This window comes from Haliotis asinina, chromosome 5 (genome assembly GCF_037392515.1).
Source record: "Haliotis asinina isolate JCU_RB_2024 chromosome 5, JCU_Hal_asi_v2, whole genome shotgun sequence".
NCBI classification, from domain to species: Eukaryota; Metazoa; Mollusca; class Gastropoda; order Lepetellida; family Haliotidae; genus Haliotis; species Haliotis asinina.
Window position 1 is genome coordinate 45,021,731 of NC_090284.1, and position 24,363 is coordinate 45,046,093.

A 24,363-nucleotide genomic window follows, 5' to 3' on the forward strand; every position below is an offset into this window, starting at 1 on the left:
TTAAATTGCGTTCCTTCCTCTTTTTCATTTTCTCTTCTCTTCTCTCTATTCTTTTCTAAGATGTATACAATTAAAAATGTACGTATGCATGTAGGCATTTTAAGGTGGATAACCTGTCCCCAATACCGTTCACATTTGTGAATAAATATGTTTAAATCAATGTGCAGGATACTACGTGTATTTGAATCATCGGGACATCCCGACCAGAAGGTGTACCTCCTGTCCAAGACACTGCCCGGGGGAGACTACTGCCTCAGCATGTACTACCACATGTATGGCGACGAAATGGGCTGTCTGAAGGTAGAAGTCATCACTGGTCATCCATACCAGTGCAAAGTGATTCTTACACTCCCAGAAGCCCTCTTTACCCGTCCAGCATTACTAGATAGGTATAATCTTCCACCTGTGACCTACTTTCTTTCTCAGTGCTAAAGTGCAGCAGAATTATTCTATAACAGGACAAGGCTCCTGTATGGGAGTGTTTAATTTGACCTACTTGAAGTTGTATTTTTATGGAATAATAGGTTATATACTATACTAAATAGGGGATATGCTTTTTTGGTTGATATTATTTGGGTATATTATACCAAGTTGGTTGTTTGTATATGGACTTGGGATTATTTCATTCACAATGAGTTTTGTGCAAACACACCATATTCAGTCTTACCGTTAGACAGTCAGTAATTAGCAGATTGAAATCACGATATTGACAGACAAACAACGTTGGTGACAGACGTCGATCTGATCGACTGAGAGCGATAACTGGCGGACAAGACCCTCAAATCATAACGACCACAGACAAACAACGTTGATGACAGACGTCGATCTGATCGACTCAGAGCGATGACAGACGATTCGTAATCAGCTACACAGATGGAAACTCAGACAGACAGATTATTCATTTGTATACGTGACCTTGGATCCAATAGTACGTGTGGAAATAGTACAGATGGAAACTCCTTGTCTGGCGTCCACGTGTTATCTCACGTCTGACCTTCGGGATGTCGTTGGCGTCAGGAGCGGCGTCAAACGTTATGTTTACGGTCTAATCAAGGTTCACTATGGACTTACTCAACATGCGCGAAAAAGCTTTGCCCGAATGGGCGTTTTCATTGGGGCGGAAACTTCATCTTGAGAAAGGGTGTATATTAAGTATGTGCACAGTTTAATTTCACCCGTTTTCACGTGAGTTACATTGATTTTCACCTTTCAGGACAAAAACATGGGGGAGAGGATGTCGGGGATCCGCCTATGGTTTTGATACCGTTTACCTCAGACAAAACGATCGGTTTACAGTGACTCAGTTATGGCGTTCGTTGGGACTGTCACCTTCATATGTTTTTCACAGACGTCTCACTGGGCACTTGGCACACGTGCTACCATTTGTGTTTGTTTCACGATTACAACACAAGGGCTCCACAAATTTGGTTTGGTTGTTCTTTTCGGCCGCTCTCAGACATATTCCAGCTATATCGCTATATTACGATATGTATATAATCGAGCCTGAGCCACACAATCCGGTGATCAACATCATGAACATCGTCCTACAAATTTGGGATACGATGACATATGTCCACCACGAGAGGGATCAACATGCATTGCAAAAGACGAATCTTTACGTTTCGGATCCACACATACCCGAACAATAGAACTTAAACCACCTTACTAAGCCCAGTATCCTTTAAGACTAACCACCCACCGGAACTGAGTAGGTTGTTCACTGTCCACAAACACCACTCTGCCCTATACGAAAAATGGGTCCGACTGAACTACGTTGAAACTTGACGTATTGTTAGGAGTATACATGTACCTCTTAAAACATCTTTACTTATCTTAAAAACAGGCGGGATTAACGCAAAATGATTGAGTTTAACTTTTCATGCTAGGCGTGATGGAGTGTGCTTTAGTCAGTCATCTAACAAGACCTGTGGCCAACGACTAATGCACATGTTAACCCGATGCGCGTGTTAAACTATTTGTCCCTTCAAAGACATCAAATATCAAATTGATATAGTTCTGACATCTGTTTTACTGAACATTCCCTACTTTTCTAATAGCACATATAACTATGTATTGCTTGGAAGTGACGCGTCACTTTGAACTGATCACTGAAACAATACGTTTCATTTCAGATTGAGATCGGGGGCGACACCGACGCTAGATACTGAAGCGACATCGCCGTTGACGATCTGACAATACACCACGCTCGGATACCCTTCAAATTGGCAAGAGAGACGTAACCGATTTTGTAGAAATCTAGAGATGTCGTTCAGTGTCATAAAAGGTATAAAACATTTTATGTATTCATATATACATACACATGTATGACTAACGGAATCGGGTGGTCGCACGTCATCGTATCCCTATTGCGTACATCGGTGCTCTATTGTTGATCACTGGTTTGTCTGGTCCGGACTCAATTATTTACACACCGCCGTCATATAGCTTGAGTATTGCTGACTGCGGCGTAAAACTCAACTCACTCACTCAGTGGTGTAGTGTCGTGGGTAAAGGGTTTGCTCGTATGGGTTCGAATGTAACTGCAACTGGTACATACCACTTAACGTCTGGTAAAAGTCATATTTTGTCCTACAAGTGAGTGGTTGTTTTTCCCTCGCAAGAATATTAACCCATTTATGCATAGGGTCTTAGATTTTCATTACATTTTGTGAGCTGGTTTCCTTTGACAAGCAATGAAAAGAATGAGGTGTCATTTTACCGGTAAATAAACGTTTCTATACATTTTACCACTGCGAAAGTGCGTCCCAAAGTTGGGACACTACGTAGATGAGTTAACCTAAATCGGGGAACTTATTAGACTTAGGTAAAGGTAATCAACCTCTGAAGTCTTACAGTTTACTCTTTCCATCTGTACACTTCATGGAATAGAACAGAATTAGCTTTTTTATAAATCACTGCGTATTAATAAATTGAAACCCTAAACATTTCATGGACTTTCTTGATCCCATAAATTGTTTCCTGATCAACTAAACAAAAATGTCCTCAAAATGGGACAATATGCAGATAAGTTAACTTAAATCAGGGAATATATTAGGCTTAGGTGGTGGGAGATCAAACTCTAAAATCTTAACATTGATGTTTTGGTGTCTCCTGATGTGATATTGCTGGAATATTGCTAAAAGTAACTCACTCTTAAGCAACTTATGTAGTCTGATTAAGATGAAGAACTCTTCCAGTAATTAGAATAAAAGCAACAAAACACATTCCATGTTGTTGTTTCACAAAAATCTTTCCTAAAAGTAGTCATTTGCACAACCCCCTGTGTCATGACTGACACCTCAAAATAGAGGGACACATGCACTAAACTCCAAAAAGAAACGTTACCCTTCTAGTTTTATGCATTGCTTAAAAACTATCAAAGATATATTAGAAGGAATTAGTTTACAAGAATGCTTAACTACACAGCATCATTGAAATCACGAAAACTAATTCTCAGATACATTCATATTTAAGTTTTTAGAATAGTTAAACTGTCCTGTTTTCGACCACTGCTAAACCAATAACAGTGATTTAGATGTCCACAAGAAAGTTTGAAATAAAATTCTACTTTGACGCGAAAATAAACAATTTCTAGTTTTCAACTAATAAAACAAGAAGCAACAATTGCAGATTCCTATGATTTCAGTCCTATAAAAACATTTTCTGCTGATTTGCATTAATTTTGTGAAAACAAGTGAAACGTGTCTTTGATGTTGTGAATAAGTGTTTAGGAAGATTGAATCTATAGGGTATTAACATGCACTAGAATGCATGATATGATACACAAGCACGAGAAGTATGCCACGATTAACAGCCGAAGAGAGAAAGAGCCACTGACAATGTTGTTGCCAACGTCCTCGGGAGCCACCGTATGACGGTTATAAGACTTATTCAACGCAACCAGACAGACTTGGGTCAGACCAAGAAGTGAACATCCACGCTTCAAAACTCCTCTGTCATAAGGAAGGTAACGTTTCTTTTGCCGTCTAGTATCAATTTCAATCCAGTGACTGCATTGGACACAATAATCTACTTTGCAGATACGCAAGTTTGTAAATGTCTCAAACTGGAAATCAGACTGAATCATCTGATGTAATCTTACTGTAAAACATGGTACATGTAAGTTCAGTTAAACATTGGTGTAAGGGAGATAACTCTATTGTCTTTAGCGGTATGCGAGGTGGGCATGTCGCCGGAAAAAAGGGGGAATAACTCTCGTATTTAGAAGGTTGTTAGAATTGTTCAGAAATAAACTCAATAGGGTCAACTGCACAATAAATTGATAAATACGAAGTAACAGTTTGATAACTGTTGAATTATGCAATACACAGCACTGACAATCAAGATTAATAACATATTGCTGGCTAATGGTTTTCTAATGTCACTGTATCTATTGATCAAATTGTTACAGCTTACAGCACAACAGGGGATTGAAATTGTTTCCATATGAAGTCATGCGACATATATATGCGAACAGATAACCACGTGGCGTTATGTATAAATGAGTCAGGACACCTGGAAAATAGATTGCAGACTTACTCAACAAGCCGAAGTAACTGTGAACACTCACTCTTATATTATAAACACTCAATATATCATGTAACAAAAAACACGGCCCCGTGTTAGAACTGATCTTCGGTAGCACATGCTCGTCATAGGAGGCGACTATGGGACCAGTCAGGTTCGCTGACTTGGTTGGCACAAGTAATCGTACCCCAACTGTGTAGGACGATGCTCATGCTGTTGATCACTAGGTTGTAGATTATCTACTTTCATCGTCCATGTCCTCAACGACTGGGACACATAGTCACAGTACTTTGACCAAGTTACCTGCACGTTGCTGTACCCGCTACTAGGTCTTTTCATGTGTTCATGTGGCCACTATACCAACCGATTCGTGGGCTCTTTAAAGTGCACAAGGTTGTGTACTGCACACATGGCCCTGTGACAATACTGAAAGAGTCTGCACGGAAAGGTGACTCCGAGGGTTTTACACCTGCCACAGGTGGGCTCGATCCCGTCACTTCCCAGCTCGCTGGATTACTCGCCCACCATGGATGACCCATTACATTTGACCATAGCGCGATTTTAGTATCGCGAAATACTGCATCGGTATTTACTTGTTTACCGGTAATATCACACAAGTCTAGTACAAACTACGGTCTGAGCTAATACACAATAACACGAGTTTCCTCTAGAGCAAAAGCAAATGTCAACAAATGTTAAAGTTTAAAATGTACAGTCGTCACTCAGGTGATAGGTGTCAAATACATGGAACTAATTTCTTCTGGAAGCATGAAGCTTCCCATAGTGAGAGCAGCTTGTCTGGGAGCATCACTTTCTATTAGACATGACCATATTGACAAAGACGTCCCCAAGGAAGGACTGAATTGGCCTTTCTTGTAAATCTGTATTATGTCTGGGGTAATAGTAAACTGCCATGGTGTCTCAGCAATGTCATTATTGATGCACTTCGTTCAGTACCATCACGCCCGGTAGCGAGTCACTTTTTAGTGTAAGACGGATTGGGTTGCTAAGCTATATATTGCACCAGAATTGAAGGACTGTCCAACTTTCACTTTTTATGAGACGTTTAATCGTTTGACGGTTGATGATTTCAATATCTTCAAATGTATTTATCTTATCTATATTTGAAATCATAAGGACAACTTAGTGTACTTTACCATTAATTAAGAAAAAATAATCATTTGATTATGTGACCTCTTCCTTTGCAATTGGTGTTCCGAGTACTTCGATTATTTGTTGTTTTTTAGTAAATGAAAAATAAACTTTAAGAAAGAAGGGCGATTGTAAATAGCTGCAGTTCACTTATGATTCACATATGATCATGACTGTAACGAAACATCCCTGTACATATCGATGGAAAAACAATCATTACTGAAAGAAAGACACCTTTCAAATTTATGATATGAAGAATAACACGATTACTGTGGAGTGTGACAATGTTGGTAATGCTTTGTTATCAAAGAATAATTCAATATAAATCAAAGAGGTATTTTAACTTTTTAAATTGTTTTTATCACGTGATTGTAGGTCGTTTTGGAAAGAATTAGAGGAAAAATAGCCAAAATCATGGGTAAGCCCTTGCGTCTTTTTTATAATGATAGTAACGCGCCTCATTCTAGAAAGCCACTTGACAACACGCTCTGGCAATAAAATGTTTCGGCATCCCGTATTGTGAACTGAGCTTTACGCCTATTCAGCAATATGCGATAAATTAACCTGTGTTTCTACTGTTTCTTCAGAAACGAAAAGAAAGTGAGACAATCCAGAAATTTGAAAATAAATGTTCTTTAAATATTGAAGTATGGTTTTGGAAGCATATTAATTTTGAAAACATTTTCAAAACGTTTTTCAAAAAAACAGGTATCGAGGTAATGTCATGTAATTACCAATATATATTGAACGCATTCTTGTTAGATGTCAAAAACCCATCTGCAGTCATCTTAACCAAATCAGGCTGTCAAAGAATAAAGAAATTCAATGTTAACGTTCAAAAGCAAAAACTTCATGTGTCAAAAATGACACACGCTGGGATTCTTTGAAGTGGTAACTTCGTGCACAAAGCCAGCAGAGATGACAATTAATGATGCATTTAATCTATGAGGATTGACTGGGATCATTGCTCTCCCCAATGACTAAGGCAACTGGTTTGTTTGGAGCGACAAAAATATCAATATAAGTCTGTTTGACGAGATCATCGACTCCAACTTTCCCATTATTGTCGAACAATAGTCAAGAAGCTGCAGCCTTTGATCGTTGATTTTGCCAGTGCGTCAGGAACAGTTGAGCAGGATTTGCATGAGACAGTTACAAAGGGTTGTATTTGTATTGTTAATGATAATTCGGTGCCAACAGCTTCAGAAACATAGCTCACTATGAATGTATTTATTTGAGCATTTCAAGTTTATTCTGAACTATTTGAAACAAAACGTTTGTTATATTGCAACTAAGGGTTCCTTGGATATTCATGTACGGATGTAAGAATACTGGAGACAGCCATACAGTTTATCTGTCTGATTCAACAATGAACGAATTTAACAAATGAGAAATGAGACTGAGTGCGCGTCTCTGTTGGTACAGCGGAGAAACGCACCTTTAACACTGACATACACAGGATATACATATGTAGAAGAACTTCAGGAGATGCAAGTTAAGGTAAAAGATTTTCCCCACTTAATTTCCCATCGCCATCCTTTTGATGCCCCGAGAAAGTTGCTCTTTGTGTGTGAGTTAGACTTAACACTGCGTTGCAGTAATTTTATCGTTAAACTTAAGTTAAGAGTGAAAGCAAAAATCGTCGGCACTTGTCACCAAGGAAAAACCTACTACTAAGCATCTGGCCCAAACAAGCAAATGATCTCAGCAAGTACAAATCTTAACTGCGACCTCACGATCGTATCCTAACTCAACTAAGGGACGCAAACCTGTATTCATGTTCTGATTGTGATCATACGCCTTTCCTTGTAACATGCAACGAAATATGTATTTAAGGCATTATCCTGATTTATGATCAGACAACAGAATGGCAATTTTCATTGAAACAACGTATACTTTCAAAGGAATCACTTTGATGTAGAATGGTATACAAGAACACGAATCTCCCCTCTCCATCACCATAAAACAAGATAACAAGGTTGTATTGCATGATGCGTCAAATGTAAAACCGGTCATTATTTCAAGCATGTAACGAAGGACACTCAGTAACTTCAATTACCGACAGGGAGGTTTCGAATTCCATGTGTGGTCACGCGAATTCTTCATAATTCCCCAAGCGTTCTCGTTGTGTCTTTTAAGTTCTTCAGTTACTGCATTTTGGAATGGAAGAAAATGACATGTTGTCTAACATATAATGTCATATATGATGTCCTGTCCTGTACAACTCTGATCTCCCAAGGTTTTTCACACGAGCTAACGCATGCATGCATTACACGTGAAACCTAATAAAGCGCTCGCTTGGTTTAGATACGTGACATAAATGAAATAATGCCACATTATTCCTTACATCTAGTAGGTCAGTAATCCCTTATTATCGGATGGAAGATTGAAAATGTGTCAACAAAACACAAGGTAGACAATATGCTCTGCACGCGAGAAAGACTGTTTGTGGCATATCTACAAAATCTAAACGCAGGAAAGAGCATTATAGCCTTTGTTCATGTGCTCTCTCCATGGCGTTCAAAAATTAATAGTAAATGCTAGCTCCATTTTTCCTTCAAAATGTTCCAACGTGTACATGAAAGTGGCATATCAGATCCAGGTTTCCCACAATTTGTGGAGGGGTAAGACAATGAATGGTCAAGCTTGTGTCCGATACTTCTCATAGATGTCAAGTAAATAAAATTAATGACCATTTTCACGCATACGTGAATGACATTCGTTACATTGCATGCTATGAATGAGACAGTTGTGTCACTTTCACGACAAGAATGGAGTACGAGGTCACAGCCAAATTACGAAACATGGAATGTCTGTATCTATCTGTATCTTGTAGTGTGAGGCCACAGACCCATGAATACAAAACACCTCATCGGTGCAAATATGAAACATAATGATAATGGCAGCATGTACAGCATATACACTCTTAACATTACGAGATTGATTTCCTTTCTTGAAATGCGTAGAACAAATATTTAGCAGTCTTCAAGATAATGTCTACATTTTTGGATGATAATAAGGAATTAAATTGTAGTATTCTAGGAGAAACATAGAATTGCATAAACACATATTTACGTCTTAATTCAATACAGGTTGGACAGATATGTAAGAAGAAGTATTCATTTTCGATTACGTTTAAGTTACACATTTTCATTTTCTTGTTCCCGTGGAATATTATAGTAGCGATCTCTTGCAATTTCTAACTTATGGGAACTTAACCTAAATCGCGATAAACAAGATCTATTTTTGGACAGTGTAATATGATAGGAGTTAGGCATGTTACATAAGATGTCGTTAATTAAAATTACAAAACGTAAACATTATAGGGCTCTCAGATAAATCACTGTGGCAAATTTGCAGAAAATTATCTTTTAGTCGGTGAAAAAAAGACTTTCATAAAAAAGTTGAGTTCGTAAGTATGTGATAGCCAAAAATCACCAATGTAACCTAATATAACAGTGATATTTCTACCTTTAGTAAGCCAGTTCCCACAGCCTTGCTCGTCATACAAACGCATCATTTTGTAACATTTTCGAGGCAAACGGTATTCATACATGATAATAAGATTCATCCAATTATATACTTTTAAAATAGCGGATAATTGAATAGGATATCTACCACACTCGGCTATTACTGCAATGCTCGTTGATAACTTAACGTTTGAAAAACGTTTGCAAGCAAATAAACGCACTTCCATAATATTCCATATTATTAAACCCGCAAATTTCGGCCCCGTAGAGGAGAATTGGTGTTGACTTTGTATCGAAGAATTTCAAGTACAGATGAGGCGAGTGTGGTTTTAGAGGATGTATACAACTGAGAATTATTCTAGCTTGAATAGAAATATTAGAAACGCTTTCGACCACTGTAAGCTATTACTGTAATACAATCCAAGATAACCATATCCTGGAACTACTTCAACAACACTACAATTATAAGACCATTTTTCAAACCGGCATAAACCGCCTCCATTCTTAAAAACCACAATCTTAGTTTTATGCATATTGACTGACAATTTCCATTCTATACAGTGCCTGCTAAGTATATCTAGTTCAAATTGTAGACTTCTCACACTGTTTCCCAAAAAAATAAGGTCATCAGCAAATAAAAGAAGGGAAATATAAATAACATCTGGATGTAGCCGGACGCCAAACAGACATCACTTTCTGTTACATTAACTAATTCATTCATGTAAAACTGAAACAAAAATGGGCTGAGCATACGCCTTTGTCTGACTCCTATCTGACATTCAAATTCACTACATAAAGTACCATTTAACGAACACAGGATTTTACACATAGAATACAATAGACATTTTACCAGTTTTGTTCTAAAGTAAATGTCTATGAACAGAATCGAAAGCTTTCAAGAAATCAAAAAAGCTACATAGAATTTACCACCGTTGCGAGAAAGATAACTCTGGATGATACACTTCAAAACAAACCAAATGTCAACCACTGAATATCTTTTTCTGACTGACACTCGTGAAGACTTTGCTGAGAATACTCAGGGGGCTTATTGCTCTGTTGTTGTCGGGGTTGGAGGTGATACCTCTCTTGTGAAAGGGGATTATTCTTGTAGACCATGTCTCTGGAAATATACCCTTTTCGTACATACTGTTGAATATTATCTTGAGGTGTGGAATGATTACGTAGGAATGTTTATAAAAGATATTCACTCAATATGTCATCGAGTCCGGGAGAATTGTTGTTCTTCAGCGCCTCGAGACTGCGAATAATCTCCAATCTTGTTAAAGGAGAATCCGGAATATTTTCAGTGATTTACAGAATCTGGGGGATCTTCATATCATGTATATCATCATTAGTACTTTCTATGTTAACTTGACTGCCGAAGAGGGTAGAGAAATAGTCCACCCAGTCTCTAGTATTTATGGGGTTTGGGCGCTGTTTGCGACCAGTCAGACGTTTTACTGTACCCCAAAACGCCCGGAGTCAACTATGGAGGCTTCTAAATCATCTCTCTGACATTGAGTAAATTCTTCTTTCTTTGTTTGACATAAGGACTTTATTCACTGCATGTTTTTTATATTTCAAGGATTTGTTCTTTGAATTTATTTCTAAAGACATTTAGAAACTGACATCGTTCATGCTTTTTGAAGAGGCATTCTCTATCGTACCATAGAGAAATATTACTTTCGCAACTTACTGGTCGTCTTGACATGGAGGCATCTGAAAGGATGGCGTCCGTGAATATCGTGACTGCTTCCGTTACAGTAGCCAGTGAACACATGGCTGCTTGTTCCAGCAATGCTCAAGTATCAGAGGACTCCATATGCCGAAGAAACTTAAATTTACACGACTCCTTCCATACGTCCTTGCACTGATCTGTATGGGTAGAGGTCGAGTTCGGCAGAGCTATGTCCGGTATACTGACCTCCAGTTGTAGGAGAAGATGCCAGGGCCGCGCCTCGATGTAGAAGTAGGCGATTAAAAAGAACACATCCGTGGACGCAAGATAGTCAAAAACACTACATCCTAGATTACCAAAGAATGTGAAATCACCAATATCGGGATCCCTTCCACATCTCCCATATACTGTATGTATGTTCAGTATTGAGCAAAAATTCGGTAACGTTTGCCGAAAATTCTCATCACATGAATATCTTATCATCTCAAATTCTGTGAAAAATTCATTAACAAAGTCTTTACCCTCAACATGTTGAACAACTGAATCTTCAAAATTGTCGGGCGAAGTGCCATTTCTGCTGTTCATATCCTCGAAAACGAGTATTCAGAGAACAGGATATGTTTGTACAACTTTCAGTATAAAAGTAAGCAACATTTCTACCAAATTCCGCACACCCTTGTCAGGATACCAACTTGAACCTTGCGGATGAACATTGCTAAATACACCACTAACATCTCAGGCAAATCCAAACATATTCTTGTCAAACAATGTGAAAAAAAACATTTTCGCCATAAAACACATCAATAATATATTTAACATACTAACATTTTATCATAACTATCATGACCTTTGACCTTGACCTGAGCACGCGGACACGCTCACGTGTAAATGTACTAGATGAAGAGTATGCTCCTTTTTCTTCCGTAAGCTCAGCAGACTCTCGGTCTCCTCGGGACTCCCATTCTCCTCAACCAGTCTCCCGTTCTTGTACAACCCCCGTTTGTTCTCCGATCACAGTTGGCTCAGCGTCTGACTTTGTCGCTTGGTCAGGTCGTTGGCTACTCCAGTGTTGCGCGTGCCGTTCAGGCCGGCCCCTCAGTACTGAGATCTTCGTGAGACTGACCACAAACTTTGCAATCATAGGTCTTGCTTTTCCAGGTAGGATTTCCCTATCGTCTGAGCTCTGGTAATGTCTTGTAGCACTACTAGATCATTAGATCTTACCATATTCAGTGTGTCTACAACTTTTTGTTTACATGTGTCACCACCTTCGTTACGTGACTCGGGTATGCTATATATGAGCAAGATGTCCCGCCTACTTATTGCGTCCAGCCTATCAAAATCTCCCTTCAGCAGCTCGAGCTGCACGTGCATGTCTTCAGCTGTTTTGGCCGTTTTATGAATGAACTAAATTTCATTCTGCAGATGACTTGTTTTTTCAGAAACATTATCAAACATTGACATTATCATTTTCAAGTTTCATTTGTGCTTCTGTAGCATTAACTGAAGATAACTCGTTTCGAATCACACCCAGAGTTTCTGAAATAGCCTTTTTGATTTCATCACATTTCTGATCCAATTGTATGTATGTCTGTGGCATATGGAATAATACCTTATGCTATTTCCACTCATTAAAGTTGGTTGATAAAACAATATGTCGCGTCTATATGTATTTTCATAGGGAACGGTTACAGGGGTTATTACAAATCTTAAACAATCCGACTGAGCGTGCAATTGCTGTTTGAACGCTGCGTTTACGTTAAAGATGTGTAGTCGTGTATGAGTTTAGCAGTGCAACGATTTTCTTAACTGCCAGGGATTCAGAGGTTAAAAACCCCAGTGTTATGTGAATACTCTACAACGGTTTCTTGCCTTTATCATGACCCAGACGCAAACTTGCAATACGAAACCTGTCAAGAAGATACCTAGTCTTCCCTACAGACCCTGAAGCAAATATATCGATGAAGCCCACGCAAGTCTAAAAAATGTGGCAAGTCTAGATTTCCTTAGCTTCTGAAAATGAAGAAAGTCTGAAGCCTCCATTTCATCCTCATATTTTTTTATTATGAACTTTTTTTCAGTAAAATATGTTCATTTCAGAGAGTAGTTGTTAGTCTAGAAGATACCAGAAAAGGACATTTACAAATCCTTCATTTATATGCAGAAGTGTTAACCATCGTGTTACCGTCAATGCACCTGGGCTATTCTACTCCTAAGTCGTAAATGCCATTTATTACACAGGCGTTTTGGAACATCTGTCAATAATGCTTACTTTAGGCGTTCCAACAGGTTCTTGGCGGTTTCCTTTAAAACTAGATCATGAGTAACGGCTTAATACACGAGATGGATTCACATTTTCCATCAGTCAAACCTCATTTCAGCAGACAGACCGACTGCTCGGATGGCGATGTCACAGATGAGTATATGATGTCGTGGTGAGGCGACAACACGGCCCGACCGATAATTGCCCCTTTCAACTGCAGCTCCATAGGGAACAGGCAACACGGCAACTGGAGGCACGCTGGTTGAACAAGTGGCTTCTCTGAACATTCTTTCTTTCATGGGGAAAAACAACATCCACGTTGTGAAATGTTTTACTCACACACTGTGAAGCAGTAGCACTTTCACCAGAATTACAAAGCCACCCGGAAATGACTTCTGAAACGTCCAAAATCTCTGTGGGATATCTTGCTCTTGAATTTCTCTGAATATGACAACGTGCAAGAATATGTTAGGCATGTTACTAACACCATCAGATAGTGAGTCATACCGGTTACGTACATTGTACGCAATCTCCTGAAAGCTCCTCTCAGGAACTGCTGTACTTTACATCCTGAAGATATGTTGATACGCGTATCTTCTTTTGGTGTAGGTCATTAGAACATCACAACTACCAGGAAGCGATTTGTTAGCGCGGACTATCTGGAGTGTGGAATTTCGAAATGAGGAAAAATTGTGGAAGCAATTACTGCCGATGGAATGAATGCGGCACCTTTGTCTGGGTGTACTCGCAAGCCATATAGCTTACAGAGGCTGTTCGTGTGACGTGTTGATTTAGACACACAGACACGGACACAGACACAGACACAGACGCAGACAAAACACACATACACGCACACCCATTTGACCACTTTCTGAATGGTATTGTGTATCCATGCATTCATGCATTGAAATAAGTCTCATGTTTCTTCGCATGAACGATGTCCAATCTTAAGTTAAACTATACCCATCTGGGGTCGAACCTCAACAACACAATATCAGCGTCTCAGTGACGCAATGTTTTCATATGAAAGTACTCTGTCACCTGACGATCCCGAACTTTGACGCACTGTGTCAGTACAGTAGTATGATCAGACCTATAAATCCTCTCACACAGAATAACATGGGTATCCCCTACGGTGGAAACAAATGTCAACAAATGTCAAAGTATAATCAAAACATAGCAAAAGTACAATAACCCGGTCTATTCACTGACAGGTGTCCTGTAACTAGCTCCCTCAGGATACAATGAATCTTTAAGCTGCATCTTGTGTCATACGGCTTATATTACATGGAGCTGCCCAACTGGATGAGAGCTGCGTGTGTGGAGTCATCACCTTCCATTAGACTCGACCATATCGACAAGGCGTCCCCAAGGAATGATCCAATTGGCATTTCATGTTAGGTGGTGGTACGTCTGGGGAAATAACATATTTGTCTTTCTTTGCAGTTCCCACATTGTTAAAAGTACGGTGGACACGATTCGACTACAAAAACTGCTTGACCCTGTCTTTATGTAGCAGCAAAGCCCCTTTCCTCAAAACCACCGTAACACTGAGATGATCGTAGCTCCCATACTTTAATACTGACATACGAGTGAATGAGTTTAGTTTTACGCCACACTCAGCAATATTGCAGCTATATGGCGGCGGTCTGTAAACAATCGAGTCTGGACCAGACAATCCAGTGATTAACAACATGAGCATCGATCTGCATAATGGGGAACCGATGACATGTGTCAACCAAGTCAGTGAGCCTGACCACCCGATCCCGTTAGTCGCCTCTTACGACAAGCATGACCGCCTTTATGGCAAGCATGGGTTGCTGAAGGACTATTCTACCCCGAGACCTTCACGGGTCTACAGACATACGACTGTTGCAGCGCCACGATCGCTTTGAGGAACGGGGTCCTGCCTCCCGTTGCTGTAGGGTGATCGTAACTCCCACACGATCACGACTGTTGTCGCCCTGCTGTCGCTTTGAATATTTGTGGCCATGTTCACAAATCAATCATATCCCTACAACTCTCGTAATTCCGTGTGGCAGTTACAATCGCTCAGTCGCTTAGTGCAAGTAGGCCCTGGCGTCCAAATTACGAGGTGAACTTCAGCAGGTTTCAGCAATGTTTCAGCAATGTTTCAACAGCCACCATGAAGCAACTTCAAACCATTGTTGGGAACAGAACTTTGAGTTAAACCAGTGGACTCCTCCACCACCACTTTAGCTGTCCATCACAAGTAAACATCGAAGCACTTCACAAGCCTTTGCATTTATAGGCTCAACTCTTGTTTGCCCGTGCACCTGTTACAGCGTGGTAGATATACGTGTCGAGGACAACTGTTTGGCATTTTTAAGTCTGCAGCTGCAGCCTAGATCTAGGTAATATTACCCAGTGTTTTGATGTACCAAGGTGCCATCGGATTAGTCAAGAGTGGATATGTCTTGGCGATTGGAAAGGATAGCCACGCAGTCAATTGGGGAACGTTCTCTTTAATTTGGTCAGTGAATGAAGGAGGGCAATGAAGACCACTCCCATGGCATGGGTGTCGTGGCTTATATGTATAATATGTGTTCCTAAAACATTTTTTATGCGACTTTGCATGATTTCAGACATCTTTGATTAAAGTTTTCTATAAACATTTGGTCATGACGTTTTGTGAACATATTCACTAATAATTTCAAACCATATTTCTACATATATACCACTAGTAAGACGCTCAATTCTTACGTTATAGAAGCACCAGGAATGTGGCCTTTGAATGGCATTTAGGAGTGATACACATTCCGGAGGATTGTCAACTACTTTGCCAATGTAATATTTGGCTGAATACTAAAAGTAGAAAATCAAGAAGCAAGGAGGTAATAAAAATGGTTGGTAACTTAGCCAGGAGTTAAATGACTACTGACAAATAATAAGCGCTGATTATTAATGAACGAGTAACATAGGAATGAAAGGGATGATTAGCCCTGATTAGGTGATTATAATGGACAAATGAAAACCCCTAACGTGCTTGGATACATTATGATTAAGTTATCCTTATCGTATTAACGTTCTGGTTGTACAAGGCATTGCGTTGATTGACGAATTGTCTTTGGACTACCAGCAAGTATAATATAGTTTTTCTAATACCAAGAGAGTCAGTTATGATGTGAAAAATAATGAGGTCAGTTGGCACGATACAAAACATAGAATAACGCCTGGCTTATGTTTCGGCCAAAACAGGCAAGCACACACCGATAGCTGCATTTTGTTACGCGTCTTCCTGATTGTGAAACCAACCATCTCCACACGGTGAACAGCATCGGATTAGGACGAAATGTGGTCTTTATTTAATCTTGCAGCTGTCTAATATTTCACCAAACCTGACTTGATTTTTGTTATTTTCTATCATTCTACAATCCTGATAGTTTAACGATTTAATCCTCTGGCTTTTACTGTCATTTTCAAATCTCTGGCTTTTATTGCCAGTTTCTAAATAACACATGATGTTTATGTCTCTTAAATTATTTTTATGGGTGTTTTGTTCTGCGAATCTCATCAACAGTTATTTGCGACGCCTTTGGAGTCAAAGCCGTTTCTTATTATAATGAAAATTTGACTGTTAATTCCAGTAGTTGGCAACAAAGTCCAACACTGTTGTCTGTGTTTTCTTCGTTTTAGCAATCCTGAGAAAATCTTGATCCAAGCATGATATTGCTCTGGATGACATAACTGTTTATTTTGCTGCTTGCTCAAGGGAAATGACATCCTTACCCTCACACTGTATCACTACAGTTCAAAAGTACAAGGATATTATATCTGTATTTTAAATTCATTTCTGTCTATGACTAAAGAAAGTAGGCAATAGTTTTTCCATTCACGAGATAGGAGTTATATGATCTTTCCAAACTGTAACCCTGACTTCACTGGAATACATATTTATCAATCTTTATGTACTGACTTGCACTTCAGGCTCGTATGTACGTGAGTATGAATTATTATATCGAAGAGGGATATGTAATTCATCCACTGACAATGAATGTAATAAAGCTGATGTATCGAAAGACGTCGTTTTGTGTCTGTCACACAAACGCTTGTAGTCAAACCCATTTGGAAAATCCATATGGACCTGTCTAGTTAAGTCTTCTGGTACGTTTACCACAACACAATATTCTTCAAAATGTTCATTTATAAATTACGATGGACAAAATAGTAGATATATAGGAGTCAGTCAATGTTAATGTGATAACAATGATTGTATTCAGAGTGCATCACCACTTGCACTTCCTTGCACTGGAAAGATATATGATATGCCAGGCCATTTAAATGGTAATGACCTCAAGATGAAACTCGGAATGTAGCCCCCAACAGTACTTCCCTGTATTGTGCGTCGATGTAAAACCGGACCATTATTTCAAATACATAATTGCCGACAGGCACACAATCATCCCAAATTCCTTTCAGAAACAGTTTCGTACACGGTCTCAAATTCATTCAGGTTCTGTATAAAGTGCCAAACTACATGTATATTCATTCGTTGTATTAACGTGGTATTCGATTGTGAACACTTGCTGAGTTCTAGCAACCTTATCTGGTTGCAGACTATCACCCTTTTTATCTCCCAACAGGCAGCTTTAGTCACACAGGACGAGCACCGTCAAGATGTGGACTGGTTTCTGGCTATGTGTCTGTGGAGTGCCATTAATTGTGAGTTGTCACTTTCAATATGGTTAATATTGTGGACATCGTAACATTGTAACGAAAGAAGGATCGCATATCAAGAGTTAACAAATCATATAATGATAACTACATGATAATATTCACATCGTATACATGTATATGGTAAAAATACCATGCATAATTACATATAATAGAAATGTCAGGTGCAATGACTGCATGTATTTGTTTCATATCCAGATTGGTGCCCCAGCAAATTTGGATATTGGTACGTTCTGTTTTAGAAAAACGTAGAATCGGAAGGAATTATGTGTCATATTACGTCGATTGCCTGTTCTGTTTCTAAACAAATCATTTAAATGTTTCTTCTATGACTCATTGAAGTGAGTAAATTTATTTACTACAAGGCGGAAGATGAAGTTCACTGATACCGTGCTCACCATGCTAAGCGTACCTGGTCAAATTCCAGACAATTCAGTGGGTGAAGCCTACGAATTGGATGGTTTATATTCAAATATAATTGGACAGTACCTGTAACAGCAGCTTAACTATCATCAACAAGTTTAGTTACATCAGTGTTTGAAAAATGTTTGTTAAATCAATTTTACAAAATACATCACATGAAATATAGTTTTGTAGCCGAGTGTTGTGTTGTACAATACATAGCATTCTCTTGTTCTGATGCCTTCGTTAATGTATTTCCAGACGAGCCAGACCATTTCAATGCTGAAGGTGTTGCTGGTAAGTATTAGAAAAAACATAGACATTTTCACACACTGTGAGACAAATGTTCATTTTCATGGTGTTAAATTGCAGTCACTTCAAAAGAGGATCTCCTGTCAGTGACCATTGTAATAAGTATGACTTCATACTACAAATACCCAACCTATACCCTTCAGATATATATCGTGAACTATGTCTAACTATGTCTTAATAAACACGTACAGCATGAAACTTGTTTATTTGTTTTGATTGCAGGACTCTTTGAGGGTGACATTGACCTCCATGGGAACAATCCTTTCGTAAGTGGAACACTTCTTATTTGCTATTCTTTGTTTAGGGAAGTTAAACCCAATGAATAACGTACCCAAAAGTGAAGAAAATCATTTAAAGTGTGACAAATGTACAAAACGCATGGCAACTGTACGAAGGACTACGTTGTAGAGAATTGTTTGGTTTTCAGGACAGGAACGGAGTTAGAGATCGGAGCGAAACTTGGCCGAATGGAATAATACCTTACACAATTTCCAGTCATTACAGTAGGTTGATCACGTTTTGTATTGTACATGTGGTTTTATGTATACTCGAATGCTTGAATGAGTTAATATAAACCCGAAACAACCAGACCAAACTTTCATGATATTGCTCCCCTGACATGGGTATTTATATGGGAGAAAGAATGCTAAAGACGTAGGGCTGTGTTCTAACATTAATCGCCTATGTTTCCAAAGCTATTGAATATCACTTCTGTATGTGAGACCCTTACAACGATTAATACTGCCAGTACTATTTTAATCTCTGGATAACTGTGATCTAATCATGGATGCATATATATTCTAATCTAATATACACACAAGTAATTTAATCATTGATCTATACACACAAGTAATTTAATCATTGATCTATACACAGGTAATTTAACATGTGATACACACACAACTGTACTTTAATAATTGGTGTATACATGGGTAACTGAACATTTGATACCCACAACAGTACTTTAATCATTGAGGTATCCACACGCAAAGTAACATCAGATGGCCATAGTAGTACTTTAATCCTTGATGTATACACAGGTAACTGAACGTGATACACACAAAACTACTTTAATAGTTGATCAATACACCATAACTTTGACCTCTGACAGTTATTTCACTGACGCACATCGCACTTCTCCAGTCATGGGGCAAACTTGCAGTACTTTTTACCCGTGATTGACGTCTCTCCAGTGTCATCAGTAGCTCGGATACAGTAGTTTACTGATCCTAACGATTTACACCTAACATCTCCATGACCATCCCATGTAGGCGATGGAACTAAGGAGACAATCAGGGCCGCCATGAAGCAGATTGAAAACGACACCCGTGTCAATGGAAACGCCTGCATCACATACGTCCCTCGCACCAGTCAACATGACTACATCGAAGTGGCGACAGGAACAGGGTATATGTTTTGGTGTAGTTGTCTGAAGGTGGGCTTTCAGACGGCCAACCTTGATGACCTGTTGCTTTAGTGGCTATATCAGTGATTACCTATTACCAAAACTATTCAGTTCTGTTCAACACGATCTGATTTTGTGTAGCGTTAAACTGGAATATTCTCTTGAGGTCTTTGAATGATATCTAGAAGTGGGAGTGACTGAGTAAGGGAGCGAGTGAGTTTTAGTCATTGGTGACCACGAGATCCTATGATATTCTTCGTTTACAGATGCCACTCACATATTGGACGTAAAGGTGGGATGCAGATTGTAACTATTAGTAACGGATGCTACCGAAAGGGCACTATCATGCACGAGCTCATCCATGCGCTCGGATTCTGGCACGAACAGTCAGAGCCCAACCGAGATCAGTACGTCACCATCGTGTGGGACAACATAGAGTCGGGTTGGTCGTTATACATTTGTTGGTTTCATAGCTGTTCTAATTTAAGCAGCACTATTTCAGTTATGTACAGCTGAAGTACATTTCCTTGCATCGCTTAAGATCATGGAAAGTAATAAATATATTAATTTAATAACAGAACGATTACTTTGAAATGAAACAATACATTGGTGTCCATGGAAAAATAATTTCCAGTGACAATGACAGTGAAATGTCAGCTGTGAGATAATTAGTACGTTAAGTTTGTGTCTGGTGTGCCCACCATTATGTGAGAATAGCCCGCTGTCCATTGCCATCTGCAACTACGGACTGGTAAGGTGGTTCATCTGTGTACCGCGTTGTTAAGTGATGCGACGTCCATCAATCAGAAGAAACATCGAGCTTTAAGGGCAGATACATGTGTCAAATGGCCATTGATGACTTATGATGTCCTTTGGTGTCCATCAGTATTACGTCCCCTCTACAGAATGCAGAACGTTGAACAACAATTGTGCCAGCGTATGCTCTATACAACGCCAGAATGCATTCCACCAAAATTTTTCATGAATATATTTTTGTTTTCAGGCAGAGAACACAATTTCAGAATTCACTCTGCTTCGGAAATGGACACTTTCGGGGTTCCATACGACTATTATTCCATCATGCATTACAATGCATACGAGTTTTCGAAGGACGACAACAAACCAACCATCATTCCTAAGCAGTCAGGTGTTTTCATTGGTCAGAGAATCCGACTCAGCACCTATGACATCAAAAAGATCCAGATCCTTTACGGCTGCATACCCAGAGGCAGTACATGTATGTGTATAACAAGGCATATGGGATATGCATGCAGTCACACCAATTATTGAGGTCTTATTGCATTTATTATGATCTAAACGTACGTTCGTTAAGTGACTCTCTTGTACTTCCTTTCTGACACACACTTAGCACAAAATGTCTTTAGCTCATGGGAGTGTTTTATTGTTCTGCTGTTTTTAGCATCAAGGATTCCCTTTATGCAAATTGATCAGGATAAAAAGTATCCATAATAATTATTTATCTGTCATGATCGACATACAGACATAACCTGTGAATAGGTGATGTTAATATATATTTTAAGGGCAAACATGAAGTCATGCAATGTACATGATTCTTCGTGGATTGGCATTGTTAGACGGCTCTTTTTCCTTTCCAGATCTGCCACCAACTGTCGGAACACCTAGTAAGTGTGATTTAATGTTTTGAAAATGTTTAATACTTCTTCAGCCTATTAACACAATGTCTCATATACCTTATTCATCCGATGTCCTGGATGGTATCCAAGCGTGTGGTCACACAAGCATTTAATACTTCCTTGATTTATTGTAAGTAAGGTAAGAGAAAGGAAAGAGAAAAAAAGAGGAATACACTCATTTTGTCTTGTAAGGATATGTAGTCAGGCAAACATTCCAGAATGATTGGACACATTGACCCAGCGACTCCCAAAATATTGATTTAGGCAAAGTTGCTCTGTGATCATGTAGCTGGTAGTTACATTAGAAATTGTCCCAAGTCAGAGTTAATAATATGTTCTTCTGTCCCGCAGAGGTTTACAGCGATTCGTGTACATTCCAATCGGACATGTGCGACTGGCAAAATCTTGGCAATGATCGCACGAACTGGATACGGAGGAAAGGCAAAACTCCGAGTGGAAGAACCGGACCAAACTATGACCACACCCTCAGTTATGAAGGTGAATTCACACACCAGTTGTGTCAGTTATTCTACACCAAAATATGTTTTTATGAAACTCAAATAATGAACAAGATCACCTACATTAAACACTATGATAAAATACTGTCATACCGTATCGTATTTTGGATGGGGTAGGGGCAGGGGAGGACAAATTCAAACATCGGGCATCGGGGTTCAGTTTCGAACGTAAATATATACTCACTCGCGTTTACTTATTTAACTGCTGTTCATACATCTCCCCTCGCTACCTGTGATCAGTTTGGGTTGGATCTGATCTTCAGTAACCCATGCTTTTAGTAACAGGAGACTAACGTGATCGGGTGGTCAGGTTCGCTGACTTGTTTAACACATGTCATTGTATATCAACTGCGTAGAATGATGCTCATGCTATTGATCACTGAGATGTCTGGTCCAGACTCAATCGCCGCCATACAGCTGGAATATTGCTGTGTGCGAGGTTAAACAACAACTGAAATACTACTCAATGAGGCATCATATCCTACCCACGAACAGTTTAGACTCACTTAAAGTATTCAAAATACCTGATATATGTATACATGTAGTTACATCATTGATGAATGTCTCCAGTACCTTCAAACATTATGGAATATTTGCAAAATCTAGTTTAGAAAGGCTTCCTGCAGTACGTCGCTACATCTACACTAGTGAGTCTAAACTGCTTATGGGTATAAGAGCTCAAGATCATTCCCCGAGTTGTACCATCAACACCTACATCTACATCCAGGTTACTACGTCTACATGGAAGCCTCGCACCACAGCCACTACACTGCCGTCATGGCGTCCAAGCAGTATGGGCCAGGAACGTACTGTGTGACCTTCTACTACCACATGATGGGCCCGGATGAAGGCAACCTGTACCTGAGAGTTGCCCGTGGTACACAGGTGCAGAACATCTATCACACCAGCGGGAACCATGGCGACATCTGGAGGAAGGTGGAAGTTGCATACACCGCCAAGGACTCGTTCCAGGTAATAGATGAAATATTTGTAAACGAATGTACCCGACACCTGACACTTCTGATATTCGTGAAGAACATGTAATCATGGATATGTGGTCAGCAGAAAAGGTTCAAAACACATGTTGCCCCAAACGGACACACCCGTTTTAAACACTTGGAAAAGTTAAACAACTGTTCAAATCAAGTCAAGATTGCATCGAAACCTTTATTGTCATTGATGCATCAAATTATGAAATTTCCATCACATGTCCTACTGATACTTCTGATATTCATTTTAGAAATGTAATCCATAGATTCGATTACAGGCGTGACAGAAACTGTTCAAAACACTTACTTGCGTTTTGTTTATCAGTTTCAGTTTGAGGGCGTCATCGGCTCTGGTTCCAAGAGTGACATCGCTCTGGATGACATAGCTGTCCACACAGGTGCCTGTCCAGGCGGGGCTAGCATCATTGGCTGAACATAACACTACACATCTGAAGCATTTAAGTAAAATTTACTAAAAAAACCTCAGATTTGACATTTATTATTTCTACAGAGAATGATATTGTTACTAAATAATTACATAAATCTAAGGCTCTATGGCTATAGGCTTCCGTTTACTTTCATTTATGCAATGTTTCAAGACTTCCGTATTTGTTGTTACGTTATTTCACAAAATGTATCGACTTAGCCAGTTATCTTGGCAACAGTGGTAGAGCAATGGAGAAAAGAATGTTTCATGATGTATGGGAGCTCTGAGCGTTTCTCGCAAATTGCACCACTAAAGTTTATGGATTCTAGAATAAGTGTTTCCGGCTTCTAAACGCTGTGAACGCTGGCCTGATTCTTTGGAACGAAACAAGAAAATATAAAAATACGTGCTAGTATGTGAACGTAATTGTAAAAATGATTCCAAATGCTATGTGTTAAATTTTCCAAAAGTGAAATTGTAGTTCAGTAGAGAAAGCAGACTGGTGTTGTGTAATAAAGCCAATTTAAGGATACTTTTGTTGTGGCGTGAATGAGGGTTACATGGTAACCTGTAATACCATTTTGTGCTACTCCAACTACTGCCATCGTATTACACCCACGGTGAACTTAAACACACCATTGAGCTGTGAAGAAGATTTTACATCAGTGCATGGAGCTATATCCACATACATATTTAAAGTTGTCGATAAAGGTTCATCCATTGGTTACACGCATGGAAAGTCCGTGTGAATAATATCATGCACACTAATCGGGATGAATCTATGGCAAGGTAATTGAAGGAAATAAGTTTCATTTGCGAGTACTTTGCAATTATTCAATCAAATGCAGGTTTACCTGACTTCTTCTTTGT

The 24,363-nt window shown here is 39.2% G+C and overlaps 1 protein-coding gene across 1 annotated transcript; it reads left to right on the top strand.

Annotated features, from left to right (window-relative positions):
- Positions 1 to 17,618: 17,618 nt before the first annotated feature.
- On the top strand, positions 17,619 to 24,025 carry LOC137284584 (meprin A subunit beta-like). The gene is made up of 12 exons (XM_067816456.1): positions 17,619 to 17,773; positions 17,984 to 18,011; positions 18,449 to 18,484; positions 18,722 to 18,765; positions 18,927 to 19,002; positions 19,771 to 19,906; positions 20,171 to 20,346; positions 20,908 to 21,141; positions 21,521 to 21,547; positions 21,911 to 22,057; positions 22,805 to 23,049; positions 23,392 to 24,025. The coding sequence occupies exons 1-12, from the start codon at positions 17,729 to 17,731 to the stop codon at positions 23,497 to 23,499; spliced, it is 1,302 nt and encodes a 433-aa protein (XP_067672557.1). The 5' UTR covers positions 17,619 to 17,728; the 3' UTR covers positions 23,500 to 24,025.
- Positions 24,026 to 24,363: the final 338 nt, after the last annotated feature.